Source organism: Podarcis cretensis (genome assembly GCF_951804945.1).
Source record: "Podarcis cretensis genome assembly, chromosome: 1".
Taxonomy (NCBI): Eukaryota; Metazoa; Chordata; class Lepidosauria; order Squamata; family Lacertidae; genus Podarcis; species Podarcis cretensis.
In genome coordinates this window covers 34580209-34598474 of record NC_137170.1, presented here as the reverse complement: position 1 = coordinate 34598474, position 18266 = coordinate 34580209, and the positions used below count along the sequence as shown (strand labels likewise).

General features: G+C 39.5%; 1 protein-coding gene across 2 annotated transcripts; it reads right to left on the bottom strand.

Annotated features, from left to right (window-relative positions):
• Positions 1-1741: 1741 nt before the first annotated feature.
• On the bottom strand, positions 1742-17140 carry MBIP (MAP3K12 binding inhibitory protein 1). 2 transcript variants are annotated; one of them, XM_079991041.1, is made up of 9 exons: positions 16928-17139; positions 13138-13248; positions 11068-11289; positions 10859-10955; positions 8191-8256; positions 6349-6501; positions 5241-5338; positions 3960-3998; positions 1742-2226 (listed from the first exon to the last, which is right to left on the bottom strand). In XM_079991041.1, exons 1-9 carry the CDS (start codon positions 17057-17059, stop codon positions 2122-2124), a joined length of 1023 nt encoding a protein of 340 aa, XP_079847167.1. In that variant the 5' UTR covers positions 17060-17139; the 3' UTR covers positions 1742-2121. The 2 variants fall into 2 exon arrangements, with proteins under 2 accessions (XP_079847167.1, XP_079847168.1); XM_079991042.1 differs by lacking the exon at positions 13138-13248 and having other exon boundaries at positions 16928-17140.
• Positions 17141-18266: the final 1126 nt, after the last annotated feature.

The window sequence follows — 18266 nt, the reverse complement described above, 5'->3', positions numbered from 1 at the left end:
GCGCTGAGAAGATGCTCTGTCTCATGCCTAAGCTGATGACCATCACTAGATCTTGTGGATACAAATTTCACAGTTTAGCTATGCAATGTTTGAAGAAGTTCTTATAACACTTTATGTGGAAATTGTTCAATTATGGTTGTGTACTTTTTGATGTGTTCAATTTATTGTTTAGGACTACCTTTGCAGTTTGTAACTTTAACTATGGAAAGGTGGCATACAAATAAATAATGGTTGTTTCCAAATGTCTTTGTATTGTCTGTAAATGTTTGGTTACTTTGTTACCTTTAGAAAATGCCAGGTAAAGTTGTAGAGTACTTAGTCTCTATGCCTAACTTTAGCCTCTTTCAATTAGACACAGCCGGTTTTATTGAGTATTTTCCTACGCCCTGCAACTTCTAATGTAGTGAGATTGACATGGGGTAGTATCAAACTGACATATACAGGTGTGGTATTTTTCTACCCCAAACCAACTCGTATGTGTCTGGGGTGCTAAAATATTCTAAAAACCATATGTATTCTATCAGAAGGTATCTACCTTTTTGCTTTTAAAAAATGCCCTCCCCCCAATATTAACATTGCTTGGGGTTAAAAGGCACCCTGTTTGTAGAATTCAGTTGGGTTTCTTAGGATATTTCTGTTACAGAATGATAACTAAATAAAAAGGCATCTGCAAGTAGGTATGTAGTATAAATGTGGGACGTTGTTTACCGATGTGCAGGTGACAAATTAGGAAAACTAAGCTGTAGGTCTACTTCTATTCTGCAGTGAAGAGTGATTCCATGATGAATTACTATCCCATTTTCTTCAAAGTTCTATTAGCCATGTAACATTTAACCTTACAAGGCAGATAATAAAAGTTTGTAATGATGAAGTATTTGTATTCCTCCAATAAACCCATCAGCTCAATTAGGCTAAGAAACTAGAGAATTGTTCATGAGTAGGCTTGTCAAACAGTGAAAATCCAGACAGAAAAAGCTGTTCAGCTTTTCTGGCAAATTCGCAAAAAAATATATGAAGCTTTTGAGCTATTATGAGGGGAAATTGCCAAAAATGGCACAGCCAACATGGGTTCCCCAGACATTTTTTTGTAAATTCCACCCAGACACTATTTCCGACTGCAGTATTCTGGATATGTCTGGGTAATTCTGGATGTATGGCAACCCTATTCAAGAGCACCACACTGAGCTTTGTGGCTAAGACAGGCCTTTAACCAAGATTTGCCTAGTCCACAACAACCAACACTTTCCCTTCTACAACACACTTGCTGTTAGTGCTCATTACCATAGCAGTAGTATTGATCATGACACTTTTGAAAAATGTTTCCATTCTCCTCTTTAGAGGTCTTAAAGCAGAGGCTGGATGGCAACCAATCAGGGATGCTGCAGTAGTGGCTTTCCCATACTAAAAGAGGGTTGGATGAGATGATCTTTTAGGTGACTAGTAACTAGTCTATGATGTCAAGACAAGACAGGCATCACACAGAGTTCAAAAAGCCTATGTGAAGGTAACTTGTGTGGAAAGAGTTAGTTCAGTGTAACACAGTTGCTTTTCTTCTTCTTTTGAAATAGTCGTAAGGATTTCACTTCTATAAGTATTCAGTATTAACTCATGAATGAACAGTATCACTCATAGCTCATCACCTAGCGATGTATGTCAGTTAACCTTCTTACATCAAGAAATCCCTCATCCCATTAAATGCACCATGAAATTCCCAATGATACCCAGACCACAGCAAGCTGGCTTTATTTTTCTACATATAACTCTTTATTTCACAATGCTATCTGAATTATATGAACAATTACATTTCGCACTATAGTCTTTGGATAAAACTATATTTAAAGAGACATTCTGATCCATAGGCATCACATACAAGAAGTATGGTTTTCTTTTTATTGTTTCTACAGACTCTCCTTTCCATCAGAAGGGAAGAGACATTTACAATGCGACGTTTAAAAGCATTCTTCATTTTGAAGAAAAAAAGTTCACTTGACCTAGGTTTCCAATAAGAATTTGACTGGTTCATATGTAATGTTTCATTTCCACAGAGTGCCTAGATAAACAGTACTTGGGCAGTCTGGAGTTAAGTACACATGAAAGCACGATGAAGTCACATCACTGTACTCAAAGAAGCTGATCAACAACCTTGGGCCTCCCTTCATTTGTTTTTCTCAGCAGTGTTTGCTTAAGTGCATTGATCTTCTCATCAAGTTCAGCCAAAGAATAGTTCTGCCATTCAGAAAAAAGTAGGTTAACATCTTGGATTTGTTGCATAAACATTTGAAACATTCTAGTCTCTCTCCCCCCCCCCCCATTTTTATAAAAAAAGACCCTGTGCTGCTTTTCTTTTTGTTTATGCACTTTTACAACATATATATATACACCATACAAGATTCATCCGATCAGATAAGATCCTCAGATAAGAGATAATGATGAATCTTATCCCTCTTATCCCCATTATCTCTTATCCTTCCCAGTCCATCTCCCCATGGCATTCTAGGCAGTCTTTTCTCGGCTGCATATTCTATTATTCCACCCATCTTCGTCTCAAATCTTCCTTTATTTAATGTGATCTGCTGTTCCTATGTTCATTCCTACTTGTAGGTTAAACTGACTATTATATCCTCTGAGATATTCTTCAAAACACTTCCACGTGGTCATAGTTACTAATTCTGTGTATTCTATCAATTTATTTTGCCATATTTATTTTGTGGGTATCTCTTTTTCTTTCCATTTTTTTGCATGTACTACTCTAGTTGTGGCGGTTGTGTATGAAAAGAGATTGAGTGCCTTTTTCAGGATTACTCCGTGCTACTTTTCATGATAGAATCCAGAAAATCAGCATCTTATTCATATTCAACCCACTCTTCTCATTGTATTTGCCAATTTCACCACTTTCATCGAGGTTACATAAACCAGTTTCACTTTACATCATATATGGTATGGCTTCTGAGGGTGCTAAAAAAATCCTAAACTGTGGTTTAATGCTGGACCACAGATCACAGTATGAAGACTGCTTTCATATTGATGTCTGGAGTCCAAAGTTAGACCACAGTTTTCCATTTCTGATGTAATAGGAAATTGCAGTTAAAGAAACCATAAAACAAGCACCAAGGTTGGCATGTAAGGGAAGTCTCTGTGTGTAGGATGCTTATCACTGGCTTAATAAATCATGATTTACTATACATCTGAATTTCCCCAGTGACTATGGTGGTAATTATGATGAAAACTCCTAACGTTTTTTAGCTAGAATAAGAATAATCTGAGAGAGGAAAAAGTTGCGGTGAATTTAATTTGCTATCTATAAACTACCAAGATGATTTCTCATATTGAGAATTGAGATCCAGTGTAACCCTATGCACATTTCCTTCGGAGTTAGTTGTAAATTTCACAGTGTACAAGGGAACTGAGTGAACACACACAGGATTGTGCTGCTAGAGAACTTAGAAGGGCTGATGCTTTGATTTTTTAAAAAAGAATTAAATCCTGGATTAGGACAGATTCAAATGTTTGTGGAATGCCATGTTTGGAGCTCCATACTCCTACGGGAACACTGGATTCTGATTCCCATGAGGATTGGCTGGACTATGCGAGATGTCGGTCCCCAGAGATGTGAGATGTTACTGTTTCCCATGCAATCCAGCAGACTGAACTGAGAAGCAGATTTAAGCACTCCCCAAGGTGTGCCTGGAGAAGGTTTTTTGGGCTGGGGCCACTGTGCCATATGGGGGCCACTGTGCCACTGTGCCATATGAGTCCATCCTATCTTTAAGTTTATGAAACAATGAAATATTTAACAGTGCTAAAATATATGCTAAGTTAACAGAGACAAAGAAAATGCATGTGTTGCGGAGGGGTTTCTGGTGTGTCTATTCTAGCTTAAGCTGAGAGTAGAGGAATACCAAAGGTTATAAACCTCTGAATTGTTAATTGTAAGAGACACACAGGTTAGCACAACTCACTTGGTTTTGTTGGGTTTTCCTTCTCTTGCCAGACAAATTCTGAAAAAAAGACCAACCCAAAAGTCCAAATATAAGTAAAGCAGATTCTCTACTATGTTTCTTTTTTGTATTACAAAAACAAGAAAGGACAAGAATTTTTTCCCTCATCATAATGAAAGAGGCAGCAACCTAGAGCCCATCCTTCACACAGGGCTTCCATTTTCTATTGAAGAGAAATGTGAGCACCTGAATCCTCTCCTATATAAAATTTGCTTACTCCAATACTGCTAGGAGCACGTTGTGTGCAAAAAGATGGGGAACCACCTGCATTGATGGACTATCAACATGTGGCTCCCCTTTTTCATCCAACAGCTGAGGTTTCACGGCTAAAAATTGGCCGCTGTTTCTTTAATGCTTAAAAAAGCTGGGTCAGCATGAGTCAGCGGCCTGCACTGGGTTGTATATATAGAGTGAGAAATGTTGGGTTTGGATTGGTTGGTTGGTTGGTTGGTTAGTGAAAGCTGGTAGTGTTGATGTATGTACAGTTGGTCAGTCGCTTTTGCAGAAAGACTTTTAAGAATAAAAGCAGAAACTACTCTGCAAGGATACTTTTCTCATGGACTCTTTTATGCCAACAAGGGTCTGAGGACCAGGCTGAGGCAACAAAGGGAGGTCAGAACCCTTTCTTTTTATTTTATTTTTACAAACACTGACAGATATTAAATCCTGACGACCAGCTGTGTACGAGTGGGTGCTGGATTCATTACTTCCCCAAACAGTTGCCCAGTGAGTTTTTAACCAACCCTAGCAGCTGTGTGTGTGCTTTTTTAGACTGGAAAACCTGCCGGCAAAAAGCAAGCAAACCACAGAGGACTGTAGTGAGGCTTCATCCCGAATTTTCTGTATCCTGAGTCCTGGAATACGTGTGTGTGTGTTTAAATCCAAATGAGTAAATTAGCTCTTGAGAAAACATTTTCACCTTTGTAAGAGGAAAATACTCTGTACAGTTTTAAAAAACTAGTCCATCTTCCCAAAACAGCACCTCATGAATTCTCCAGTGTGTACATAGAACATATCGTATCTGTTGGTAGCCTATCTGTCCTCAGTAGAGAGAATCATGAAGAATTGTCCCTTCCAGAGAAATGAACAAGACAGACTATGGAGCTGGGAAAGTACAGCAGAAAACTGTGCCTGGAACAAAATGGCTAGACTGAAGTAACCTTTCCCTCCTTTTTTTACTATAGAGAACCTGCACATACTTTGCTTTGTACACCTTATTAAGCGCAACAGAGTTAGACTTACCACAGATTGAAAATATTCGGGAGACATTCCTTCCAATTCAAGAATCTTATCTTCCAGCTTTTTTATTCTTTGATAGATGTCTTTTGGCACTGGTCCACCTGTATTATGGGAGATAGATAGATAGATGGATGATAGATAGATATGAAAAGCTAGTGAGACTAGAAGCATTCAAGAAAAAGAAAAAGAAAAAAAAAGAAAACTTCAGTATAGCCTTTAAGATTAATCTCTCAGTCAAGATGTGAACATAACAAAGGGTGCATAGGAGGGAAAACATACATTAAAGAGCAATACTCTGGTGCCAAGACCTGCTGAATCCTAGCAAGGCAGGATTCCAAGGTTGGGTTTGGGAAGTGCATTGCTTATAGACATGTGGTGATCCAGAGCTCTGAATGCAATTGCAAAAAAGACATAGGTTTAATATGTTTTAAAAAAATAAATCTCATCTTGTATTTTACTTCTTGTTCTTTGAAAATATAACTCTGTCCATTATGCTCCATCAAAGCAGAGTTAATGAAACCACTGATCAGGATTTCTGCAAAGAGACCTTGACTACACTTATTGTTGTGAGTTGTGACATTTTTCCATCTGAAGAACCATATGCCAGAGTCCTTACACTTCGACTTCAAAATTTTGTGGATGTACTGTACTGGAAGTGAAACATGACTGGCATGAAAAATAAAATGCACACATTTAGATTTGCAGACTATATATATCTCCCAGAGTATAATTCCTCTCTTGGATCTTTACAAGAACTTAGTGAGTTTTTCTTTCCATTCCTTATATGGAAGAGGCTAGTAACGAACATGCTAGGCTGCCCAGCAAGCTGCCTGGCAGTGCTAAACATGTCAAAGACCACCAGCCACTGAGTAGTGTATCCAACTAGACTGAACACCTGCACAAGTAATTCCTACAGATTTTTTTTTGAGGGAGGGGACAAAAAGAGAGAAGGAAGTGCAATACATAGTTCTTTTACATGAACAATTCTAATCCTTGTTCCAACATTCTTCAGCCAGGACACTTCTGATGGTTTCTGCTGCACTGAATGACTCACAACTGAGGGCACGAATACAAATGATTTGCATACACAGATAACAAGCTTTGTACAAACCTGTTTGCAGCCTTAAATGTGCTTCAATGTTCTGCAGTCTCTCTTCTACAGCCTGATTCCCACAATCCCGAGAAAGGGAGTTCGCCTTATGAGTGGACCCATGAGCACTGTCACTTCTAGTCTGGGGTCCGTAGGTGTTTACAACTCGAGAAACTAGGTTCAAGAAGTACAAGATGAATATTTTACACACATGGAAGGAACGAGCAAGGATTATCTGCAAGGAGAATACCTTTGACAGTGCAATTTCATTAATTTCGCTAGAAAAGTAAGCCCCACTGTGTTTAAGAGGACTACTCCCAGGGCAGCTAGAAAATAATTCTAGCCAATCTCAGTTTGCATTTGTCCCTAACTTAAACTGCAATGTTCCGCATTCTACTCTGGTGGTGGCTAAACTGCACAAGACATCTAACTTCTGAATTCTTCAATTACTCTTCCTTACTGACTCAAATACCCCTGCTGTTTGTACGCCTCATGCTGGGAAAAATAAATACACTATCCCATGTGCTTTGAATTGTTCTTGTCATGTGCACTACTGCACTGTGATTCTACACTAACTTAAAACACCTCCAGTTAGAAACTGCATGGCAGAGCTTACTTTCAATATGGCAAATTAGCAACTATTAAGTACTAAATATTATGTGGTGCTCAGCTTAATAGAAATGACTCACCTGCTCTTCACCCCCCCCCCCCAAGAATACAATTAGCAGGAGTTCCAGACTCCCACAATAAACGCTCCACAAAAGAGAGAAAGAGGGAGCAATATCATTTGATTCTCCGGACATTGCTGGATTAACAGCAATGGTCATTCCTGACCATTGACCATGCTGGCTGGGGCAGAGGGTGATGGGAGATTGGAGTCAAACCAGTTCCCCACCTTTGCCCCAGACAACTATTCTAGAAAATTACTCCTTGAACTTTTCACACTGCCATCTTTTTTTTTTTAAAGCTAGCCATTGATTTGTTTCTTTATTTACAACATTTATATCCCACTTTTCCTCAACAAGCCCAATGTGTTTAGCACCACCAAGTTAAATAACCTAGCATTGTTTTTTAAAAAAATGACAATAAATGGCAATAAAGCAGCAATAACTCACTAAAACAGGAGGGGGTGAAGGAGGGAGAACAAAACTATGAAAAAATAATTTAATCACAGCAATTAAAACCACTTCAAAAGCGAAACAACCATTTATGGCCCAAAAGCTTTCCTAAAGAATAAAGCTTTTGACCATTCTACAAAGGCAATTAGAGAATCAGTGATATAATAATGCAAGGCAACTTTCATCCAAAAGCCATTTTCTACCACAGTAGCCACAGTCTTTTGTCGAATGCTGACAGTCTGATCACAAGCATACTTACTTCAAAACAAGCCCTGCTGAGTTCAATGGGATTTGTTTCCTAATAGGTGTGCTTAAAATCACAGCTGGATATTTTTTTTAAATAACAGTAATAAAAAAATCATCTCCCCAACCCAAGTTTCTAGCACTTGTTTCTGAAAAGCTAAATTTAATATAAAATGACCAACATTTCTAATGCAGCTGAACAAAGTGTCTCTCATTGGCTTAGAAAATGAACAGATGCTGTAATCCCACAACTCAGTTGGGAACTTTTTTTCCCTGAATAAACGTACATTGGACTAGGTATATCGCCTCAATTGATGTCTCATCTTAGAAAGAGAGAGATCTTCCGTTATCAAGTGAATGTCTAGTTCAAGAGCGTAGAGAAACTGACCAAGTTCCCTCTTGCCTATATTAATTGTATTGGTTCTTCTTTTTTTAAAGGGTTACTTTAGAGGACAAAATCCCTCATTAAATACACTGACAGATAATGATAAATAGTACTTACCCTTAACATGACTTTTGAATCCTGGGTAAGGTGTAAACACTGCATCAGTCCTTGCACAACTGTTTTCTAAGAGTGTTTTTAATAAGTGATCATTAGTGCAGTCATTTAAAAAGCCCACACTTCGCTCCAGAGGCTTAACAGAGCCAGCTAGCATACCTAAATAAGATGCAGTATCCAATTATGTCATATTCTGAGTAGACCCACTGAAATCAATAGACTTAAGTTACTGATTTCAGTCTATCTACCCCAAAAATGACAAAAATTGGATTTCAACCTAAAAGCACAGAACACTCAGTGCTGATGTTCAAACTTGGTTTTACTTACTGTAGGCCAGATTACAGATATACAGATTACTGAGATTACTTTTTCTAGGGACAATAATAATATCCACATTTTAGGGTCTTCATGTTTAGCAGTTATTAACTATACTGCTCTATTAATATTTTAAAAAGTAAAAACCCCATTAACACTTAACAAATGCCAATTTCCAGAAGCGCCCAGCTTTCAATATTAAAAGATCCAGAACGTATGTCAGAATCCCGTACAGGAAATGTAAAATCTTATATGTTCCAAGTGTGCACCTTAGAGAGAGAGAAAGAAATATTGGCAATACTCCTGTGTCAAATATTTAGGATAAGGATAAGATGATTTGCTTTCCAATTAGACTTGTTTTTATAATGATACTCTTAAATGGAGTGAATTTATGGCTACTTTAATTGTTTGGGCAAGGCACTCATTTAAATAATTTATTTTTATTCTTATTTTAAAGATGGATACTTTCTAAAGTCATGTGTGTGAGGAATTATATCATGTTTTCTGTTAAATGCTTTTGTAATAGAATGGATTAGTAAACACTTGGTTAAAATTAAACAAGTTTTGAAATTATACACACACACACACACACACACACACACACTATGGATATAGATATAAAAAATCTGGTAAAAACCAAAGGTTTATTTTCTGAACATTATCATTTCCTCAAAACATAAGTTCCCACCGAACATAAATTTAGACTAGACTGGGAAAATATTTAAGGAGTGATATTATAGAATATTCATGTGAGTATGTATTTACACAAGAAATCAAGTATTCTATATCAACTAATTTAAGGGGAAATCACTTTAAAATCATGTGCAGGTGGTATACAGCACAAGGTAAATTGAGACAGATGCATTTAATACAAGACGATAGGCACTGGAGATGCTGTCAGTTCTGCTGATGACTTTGATAATTGGTGGTTTGTTTTTTGTTTTTGCCAAAATGTTTTATTTGGCGTCAGACTTTTTCCTATGATTAAGGAAATAAGAGGGCCAAGTTATAATGCACCAGGTTATATAAAAATTATGTAATATACGAATAGAGAAAAGTGGTAACTAACGTGTTAATTACTGGAAAAACTGAAATTGTTTCCAAGTAGAGAACAGAAAAAAACCTACTGAAGAATGATTAAGGCTACAATCGTATAAACACTTCTCTGGAAGCAAGCTACTGAACTTAAAGGAGACTTTTGAGTATACATGGATATGGTTGCACTGGAAGGCAAGCACTTATTGTTGGTGAAGCTTACACATTTCATAAGGTTTAAGAAGTGAAAAGAACATCTTTACCAATTGAATGTGTCACCTTTTGGAAAAGACAATATGATCAAAATACTGAAATGGTTATTTGCCTTTCTTAAGATACTGAGGAATCTTGCTCTGTTTATAAAACTATGGAACTTGTGTTGCAGGCATATCACACATATGTATTATTGTTTGATTTTGATTTTATTCATGACATAATCTGTGTGATTGCTGTATTCCATTTTTCTCATCTATTTTAATAATAATTTCAAAGCACAGGTGGAAAAATGTTCACCTTCAGAGTTGTGCCTTTTAATACCCAGAAAGCAATACCACTGATGATACTGATGATGAAAGATGACTTGGGCAGTGGTATGATCTTGGTCACTGGTACAGAAATAGAGAAATGTAGTTTCTGAGGGATGTGGTTTGTTGGACAAGTGATGGCCATGTATAAAATGGAAATATCAATGACAAGCTAAAGGAGCTTAACAACCATGCTTATCTTCTTCAGTACATCTAAATGATGAAATCCAGAAGTTATATTTCATTAAGAGCATACTTTTCTCCTCACGTTTTAAGAATCATTATTAGTGCACATTATTATCACACTTCTGTGATACATTTCTGTGCACAGTTACTCGCACTAAAATGCAATTAGTAAGAAGAGAACAGGTTAAAAAAAACACAGTAAACACAGACTTGCTCAGATTGATTTATAGTAAGGAAGGGGACTCCATTCATACCCCATATAGCTTTCCCCAAAATATTTTTAGAAAAGCCATATTCTTAGTTAAGGGTGCAGTCTAGAAATCATGTACACTTTTGTATGCCACTACAGTTATTGAGAATACCCTAGAATAAGAATTAGATTACACTGGAAATAAGTTTATTGAAGTCATTGGGACCGAATTATAAATGAGTACAAATCAGGGTGTTGTAAACTAAGACTCCCTTTACGTTTTGTCTAACCAATGCCTTTTACATGGTTAACTATGTAACATTGCCCTTTCTTCAATAATTTTTTTAGGAGCTGTTCAAATAATAGGGCAAGAGATCACACTTAAAAGGGTAAGAAAATTAAACCGCAAGTGGACAGCTACCTTGATTACAATCGATAACGTTGCAAAATTCTCTGACATTGTTTTCATTGATCTCAGCTTGCTTCCTTTCAATGAAGGCTGATATTCGTCTTTCAATCTGCAGGTGACAGGGACAACTTGTATTTAGATTTCATTATTTCCATTCAAAATAGGGGGGGAAATGGTCTAGTTTAGAAAAGAAAAAAAAAAGTGGCCCAAGACTCACTCACTTCAGCTTTCCCAGCTTTTATTTGGACTACTTCTGGGTCAAAATCAACATGAGCCTCTTTCAGGCTTGCAGAACCAAAAGCTGCATGTGTCACTTCCATCTGCAAGTCTTTTTCTATTACATTTGAATTAGTCTCACACTTTCCACCTTCTGTCTTACTGGAATCATCAGCGGGTACAGTGCTTTCTTCTTTAATCAAAGACTGGAGTTTTTCTATAAATGGCTAAAGCAAAAGAAAGGAGAGAGAGGGGGGGGAGAGAGATGGGATTCAAACTGACAGAACACTTTTTCTTAACTGGAATCTCTAAAACAAGCTTCTTAAAATAATTGTAGAGGCCATATGCCATCACCTTTGTGTACATAATTCAATCAAACTAGAATTAAAATACAACATCTCTAAGTGTCACTGCCCTTTCGATCGGTGCCTTTTACTAATCTGCGTATTTGAAAAAAAAAATCAACTTCTGGAGGGTCCAGACTATCTGAGAAAATCTGCCTGTTACTCATCTGTTTTGTACCAAATCAAAGCAGCACCCTTCGGCACCAATGCCACTTAATTTACATGCCATTCAAATGCTTACCCAGAACATTAAGGCTTAAGTATTTTTCCTCCTTAACATGAGAGCCAAGACTCTCATTCTGCTAAAGCTCTTGCTTTAACACTACATCACTGGCAGCATCTCCACTTGAAACGCAGCCACCCAAAATGCATGGGAGAATACAAACATTGTACTACAGGCTCATGCATCTCCCAACACAGCCAATAACCAGAGAAGCAAAATAATTGCACCTTATTTTTCTCATCATTAAAAAAAAGCCCTATTTATATCCTTTGCATTTTCTGTGCAAAGTCATACAACAAAATAAACCCAAATACAAGTTAGTTCATCCATTCTTCTGTTACACTTTTAAAGAACCTGCAATAAAAGGGCTAGACAGCAACTCAGCAAAAAACAGCACTTGCAAATCATGCGAACAATCAAAAACTATGAAGTAATTTACAACATCAGCAATCCCCCCACTTCCATTTAATTGAGTTTAATGTTTATTCCTTATTTGGAGATACAAAATTAGGATTTTACACCAATGCTATTAATAGAAATACTTCGGTTGGCACTAACAAAATAATAACATCCACTTACAAGGTTATTAGTTCTCATACTAAGAAACAATTGCATGAGAGCACTTGTTGTGCTCACTGCCCTGCAAGTTCTTTTCTTTTTTAAAAGCTTTTGATATATACATTATTTAGAATGATGGCACAATCAACGGGAAATTTCTGCTATACAAGCCCTCCACAAAGACAGACAGGAAATGAACCAACATCATTCTGTTTTATTCCCAAGAGAAGTTGCAAAGGAGATGTTGTGACAGGCCACACCTCAGTTGAATATATTCTCATTGTGGCATCACACAGACACCACATGAACTGTGCTAGCATGCAATCAAAAATGACATCCAAAAACAAGGAGCAAGGCAAATAGTGCAACTTCACATTAATAATGGTTTTAAAATGTCGAATGAATAGGATAACACAGAGCAACTGGTTACTTGACAAGATGAAAGATTAAATATCTAAGAAGTTACTCTGAAAAAAAAAAATCTGTGCTGGAAATATGGTTAATTGCAGACACACACACCAGGATGCATCATGCTGGGATAATGCCACTTCTTGATCCACTGAAAGCACTCTACGAACCGCAGAACTCACCCAACGCATGGAATCATTATCATAGCATGACACACACCTGCCGTGTTATTGCTTAATTATAACCCACCACAGATGGAAATGTACTGCATTTACAATGGAAGTGTAGAAATCAACAGGACTGCATTTGCGCAATCTACTTATCCACAGTAGCTTGCAATGCTATTCCCACAATCCTTCTGATAATTGTTTTAAGGTAACAGGTTTAAATCTTTTAGAAAGCACCGTGGAACCTCAGGTGTACAATACAGTAAGATGCACCATTTCCTTACACAGCAGCCCTAAGTGCTGAGCTGAGGTTCTGCATTTAAGGATTACTCTGAGAGAGCTGAGTTTTTAAAGTTCCAAGGGAAAAAAAATTACCTGTAAACCTGATATATGCTGCTGCAGAGCAGTAAAGAGCAACGTGGGTGATGTACTTTGAAGCTTGCTCCAGTCGATGTTAATTTTCACCACATCTTCTCCAATATTAAGCTTCAAAAGTGAAACAAATCATGTCACAAGAGGGCTTCAACACAACAGCCCTTCCAACCACAAACAGCCTAAGAGTTAAACAGGAATTTCACATCAGTCGAAAGCATCAAGAACAGACTGAATCAGGCCCATGGTCTACTCCCAAGTCTGGCAGCCTGCTTCCCACACTGACCAAGCAGATGCTTATGGAAAGCAAACAAGCAGGCCTTCAATACAAGTCATCTCCTGCTGTTGCTTCCTGGCAACTGTTACTCTGTGGGATACCGCTTCTGAACTATGTTCCTAGTCCTCAGGAAAATTTATAGAGAATAAATCTATTACTATCTAAGCTAGTTGTCATTCTCACTTATAACAGATTATTTCCAAGCCCAGGGGAAAATATGCCACTTTTTTCTACATATAAAAGATATATGTTTTTCAGAGGACTGAAACATATACCGTACTTTTTGCTCTATAAGATTCACTTTTTCCCTCCTAAAAAGTAAGGGGAAATGTGTGTGCGTCTTATGGAGCGAATGCAGGCTGTGCAGCTATCCCAGAAGCCAGAACAGCAAGAGGGATTGCTGCTTTCGCTGCGTAGCAATCCCTCTTGTTGTTCTGGCTTCAAGATTCAGAATATTTTTTTTCTTGTTTCCCTCCTCCAAAAATGAGGTGTGTCTTATAGAGCGAAAAATACGGTATATATTGAAATTTTCTGCTATGGCGTAATTGTGCACTCATTAGGTAGCAGGAATGATGTGCAAAATTCTTGGATATAATCTTGCATATGTTGATGGTTTCAGTCTCATATTTTGAGTAGTCATAATTTTTGTGCTGTAGAATAACAACAACAACAACAACAACAACAACAACAATAATAATAATTTTATTATTCATACCCTGCATCTGGCTGAGTTTCCCAGCCACTCTGGGCGGCTCCCAACAGAATACTAAAAACAGAATAAAACTTCAAACTTTAAAAACTTCCCTAAACAGGGCTGCCTTCAGAGGTCTGATGGGAGGGCGTTCCACAGGGTGGGCGCCACTACCGAGAAGGCCCTCTATCTGGTTCCCTGTAACCTCACTTCTCTCAGTGAGAGAACCGCCAGAAGGCCCTCGGCCTATATATATTTGAATATTACTAGCTTTTAAAATAAAAGATGTGGAAGTAGTTGATGCTCCCATTTTCACTTTCCCTGCACTCATGCCTTGTGCAACTTTTCTCATATGTTCTGCTTCTCCCATGGATGCCCTTGGGAGTTCAGAAGATGTTCTCAAAATATGGGGATAACCTCAGTACTAATGGTGGCTATTTTCTATTTTAAAATAATGATACACTTCAGTATAGTGTGTGTGTGTGTGTGTGTGTGTGTGTGTGTATCCTACGTGAAAACATTTCACTGAAAATTTTAATTTCAACTGAGGCTACAAAAAGTGGGAGGAAGATTTTTACCAAATGATTTACACTGGTTTCCTTCCGCAGACATTACTTTATTTAGCACTTTTAGGTTGCAATTCTATAGACACTTTAAGTGAACTCCTATCCCTCCTCCGCCCCATGTTGAACAGCATGGAGAAGGGCCATAATTCAGTGGCAGAGCATCTGCTTTGCACCCAGAAGGACCCTGGTTCAATTCCTGGAAGCTCCAGATAGGTCCAAAACCCTGGGGAGCTGCTGTCAAGTCAATGTAGACAATATTGAGCTAGATAGACCAATAATCTGACTTAGTATCGGGTACCTTCCAGTGTTCCTATGATGACTGGATGGGCAATGTGTTAGGATGGCACATACAAGTCCCTCTGCTGGCTTCTACCAGCAGTAGAAAGGGGAAAGCCTTAACACAGTATTACTGGGCAGTTTTTGATGGGATGGATCCAAAGCTCTGTATATTCCCTGAGGGACTAATTCTCAGGACCTTCAGCAGTGCCAACCCAGACTTCACTGTGCATAAATAAAAATGACAGAAACCAGTCCCCCAGTTGTCTGCCAAAGCAGCAGGGCTTGGGATGCGACAACGGATCCACCACATTGCCTTTCTCTACACTTAAGATTGCTGTAAGCTGAGTTAAAACCCACCAATTTCAATGGGACTTACTTCTGAGCAGATATGTTTAGGATTAAACTACCGATGTTGAAAATTGTTTACAATCTTCATTGCAAATGAAACAATATTTTTGTAATACCATCTTAGGATAAGGGGAACTGAAGATGATATATGGCCAAGGCTACAAAATAAATCTAAAACAGCAATGAAGACTTGAGCCCATATTTCCCAGATCTAAATCTAACCCTTTTTATCCATTGGAGAAAATGCCACTTTCAAAAAGCCAGACAACTAGTTTCCATCTAACTAATTTCCACCCACTTCATGTAGTTTAACAAAAGACATAACATGACACTGTTTATTGACTCTGATCAATTTCTATTTCCTCCTTAAAGTTCTTTGATCAAACCACTTCTTGAAACTATAGCTATTGAATCTTTTAATTATCTGTCTCTGTAATAGATCCTTTCCTCATTGTAAAGAATTCTTATGGCTCCTCTCTTCCTCCTCTCCCACTTTCAACTCACTTTTTTTAAAAAAAGTTTGGACACTAGAAGTGATACTACACTCCAGCAGCCATCTTACCATCAATGCAGATAGAAATAAACCATTTATCTACTCCTCAATCAATATGTGCTTCTGTTTAATTGAAATGCATGTAAATGCTCAAGGATGCAAGAGAAGATTTTGAGAACAGGCCTGTATTTGTTACATTTTACCTAGGTTAATAGCAGAGGTTTTTTAAGAGTCATTGTAACACAAGCCTTAGATTTCTATCCTTTAGAAAGGCAGGCTGTAAAATGTGTGTATGTAGGCATTTAAAAAGGTGGCAAAAAAGCAATTACAGAATGCTGAGTTTCACATGGGATTTTTGCTCCCCTTCCTTACAATATGTAAACCACAATTTGAACTCAGTTCTTCAGCTACTTACATTTGTTCACTGCAGAACAAATGTGTGTCGGCCACCCATGTGCCAGTGTCACACAAGTCAAAATAATGAAGGTTATTATAAAAAAAAGAGTGGAAGAAGAGGAAGAGCCATATACAAAATAGGTTCCCAAATTTGCAGATTTACATTACACACCCGTGAGTGGTGGGGGGTTGGGAAGCGCAATGTACCAAATGCATCAACGAAAAACGAGCCTGGAAAAGCTAAATGAAATATATGAAAGCAACACCCCACTAGGAAAAAACGTCCCTTGTAATCCTATTGATTTCTGTGGGGCATGCATGTCAGCAACAACAATCACCGAGGGTGGCAAGAGGTTCCTGCGGAAATCAATAGCAGTTGCTTCCAAGTAGTAGCAAGCTTAGGTTTGGTAAGCTCGGTTCGAGGCTCAGATACGCGAAGCGTGACGGAGAAAACGTGGGAAGGGAGCCCTGGAGCACTATGCGAGGCTTAATCATAAGCCTCTTTTCCTTGGAGAGACTCCTTAAAAACTATTTTAACACGATTGTCTCGTGCAGATACACGTCTTTCGGGAAACCTGCGCAGCGAGATCGGAGCTGGGTGTCGGGGCCGACCTTTTATTTCCCCCCTTTTAGACAAGCCCCCCCCTTTCGAGGATGTTTCCACGGCGGCAACTGCCCCTCATCCCTCCTGCTCCGCCGCCAAGCGCGGCTGCTGCGCTGGCTCCCTCCCAAGCCAAACTAACCTGCCCCACCAGCGCCGGCAGCGAGCGCAGGGCGCCTCTCAAGACCTCTCCGGCTGCCTCCTCGGAGGAGTCCCCTAGCGGGGCGGAGACCTCGGGCGGGATGGAGCCGGCCTCTTCCGCGACGGAGGCCATAACAGCCGCCCACAACAAACAGCCCCGGGCGCGGCGGCGGCGGGGGCCATGCCTCCCCTCCCTCCGCCCCTCGCGCCTCGTCGCACGGGAATGACGGAGGAAGGCTCGCCTCCGGAGCGGCTTCAGGGCCCCGCCCACTCACGTGACCGATGGGTAGAGGGGAGCCTGAAACGCGCTATCTCCTGCCGTTCTCCGTGTAAACGCGGTCCTTCTCGAGGGGAGCGCCTTTGCTCCCCACCAGCTGCTGTTTGAGGGGCGGAGCAGCCGCTTTGATCGTTGCCCAACGTGGATGCGTTGAGAAGCATCTGGGAAAGGAGATGTTTGAATTGTAGAGTTGGGTTATCTAGTCCAAAGTCATGCAATGCAGGAATCTTTCACCCAGCGTGGGTTTCGAACCCACGACCCTGGGATTTAGAGTCTCGTGCGCTGCCGACTGAGCTATCCGGTGAAGCGTTTGTATGTGTGTATATGTATGTAGGACAAGACCCAGCCCTGAGCATCTTACAATCCAGGGATTCGCCTGGGGACAGCAGCTGCGTGAAAAGAAGAGCGCTGTGTTCAGTGCCTGCTACACGACATTCCGCTCGAGCAAAGTCAGAATAAGGGCAGAGTGATAAGGTTCATGCCTTAAGCAGATGACTAAATGTAAGCCTTTCATAAAGAACTCAAGTTGAATACTATGCAATATGATTTGCTGTTCCTTTTAAATGTTAAAGGCAAGGGATGCGGGTGGCGCTGTGGGTTAAACCACAGAGCCTAGGACTTGCCGATCAGAAGGTCGGCGGTTCGAATCCCCGCAACGGGGTGAGCGCCTATTTCTTTGTCCCAGCTCCTGCCAACCGCAGTTCAAAAGCACGTCAAAGTGCAAGTAGATAAATAGGTACCGCTCTGGCAGGAAGGTAAACGGCATTTTCGTGCGCTGCTCTGGTTCTCCAGAAGCGGCTTAGTCATGCTGGTCACATGACCCGGAAGCTGTACGCCTGCTCCCTCAGCCAATAAAGCAAGATGAGCACTGCAACCCCAGAGTCGGCCACAACCGGACCTAATAGTCAGGGGTCCCTTTGCCTTTACTTTAACACACAGAGAGAGAGAGGGGGGGGGAGAGAGAGAATAAATACAAATATTAAAAAACAGCAATAACCCTTTTACTGTATAAACATTTAAAAACACATGCAAAGATAGCACAACACCCACCCTCGGAAGTTGT

Excerpts from the sequence above, each read along its gene's own strand:
- MBIP (XM_079991041.1), bottom strand. The coding sequence starts at position 17,059 with ATGGCCTCCGTCGCGGAAGAGGCCGGCTCCATCCCGCCCGAGGTCTCC. Across the intron at positions 8,257-10,858 it reads CGTTATCGATTGTAATCAAG|AAAACAGTTGTGCAAGGACT; the intron begins GTAGCTGTCCAC and ends AAACACTCTTAG. Across the intron at positions 2,227-3,959 it reads GGAAAACCCAACAAAACCAA|AACTATTCTTTGGCTGAACT; the intron begins GTGAGTTGTGCT and ends TCTGAATGGCAG.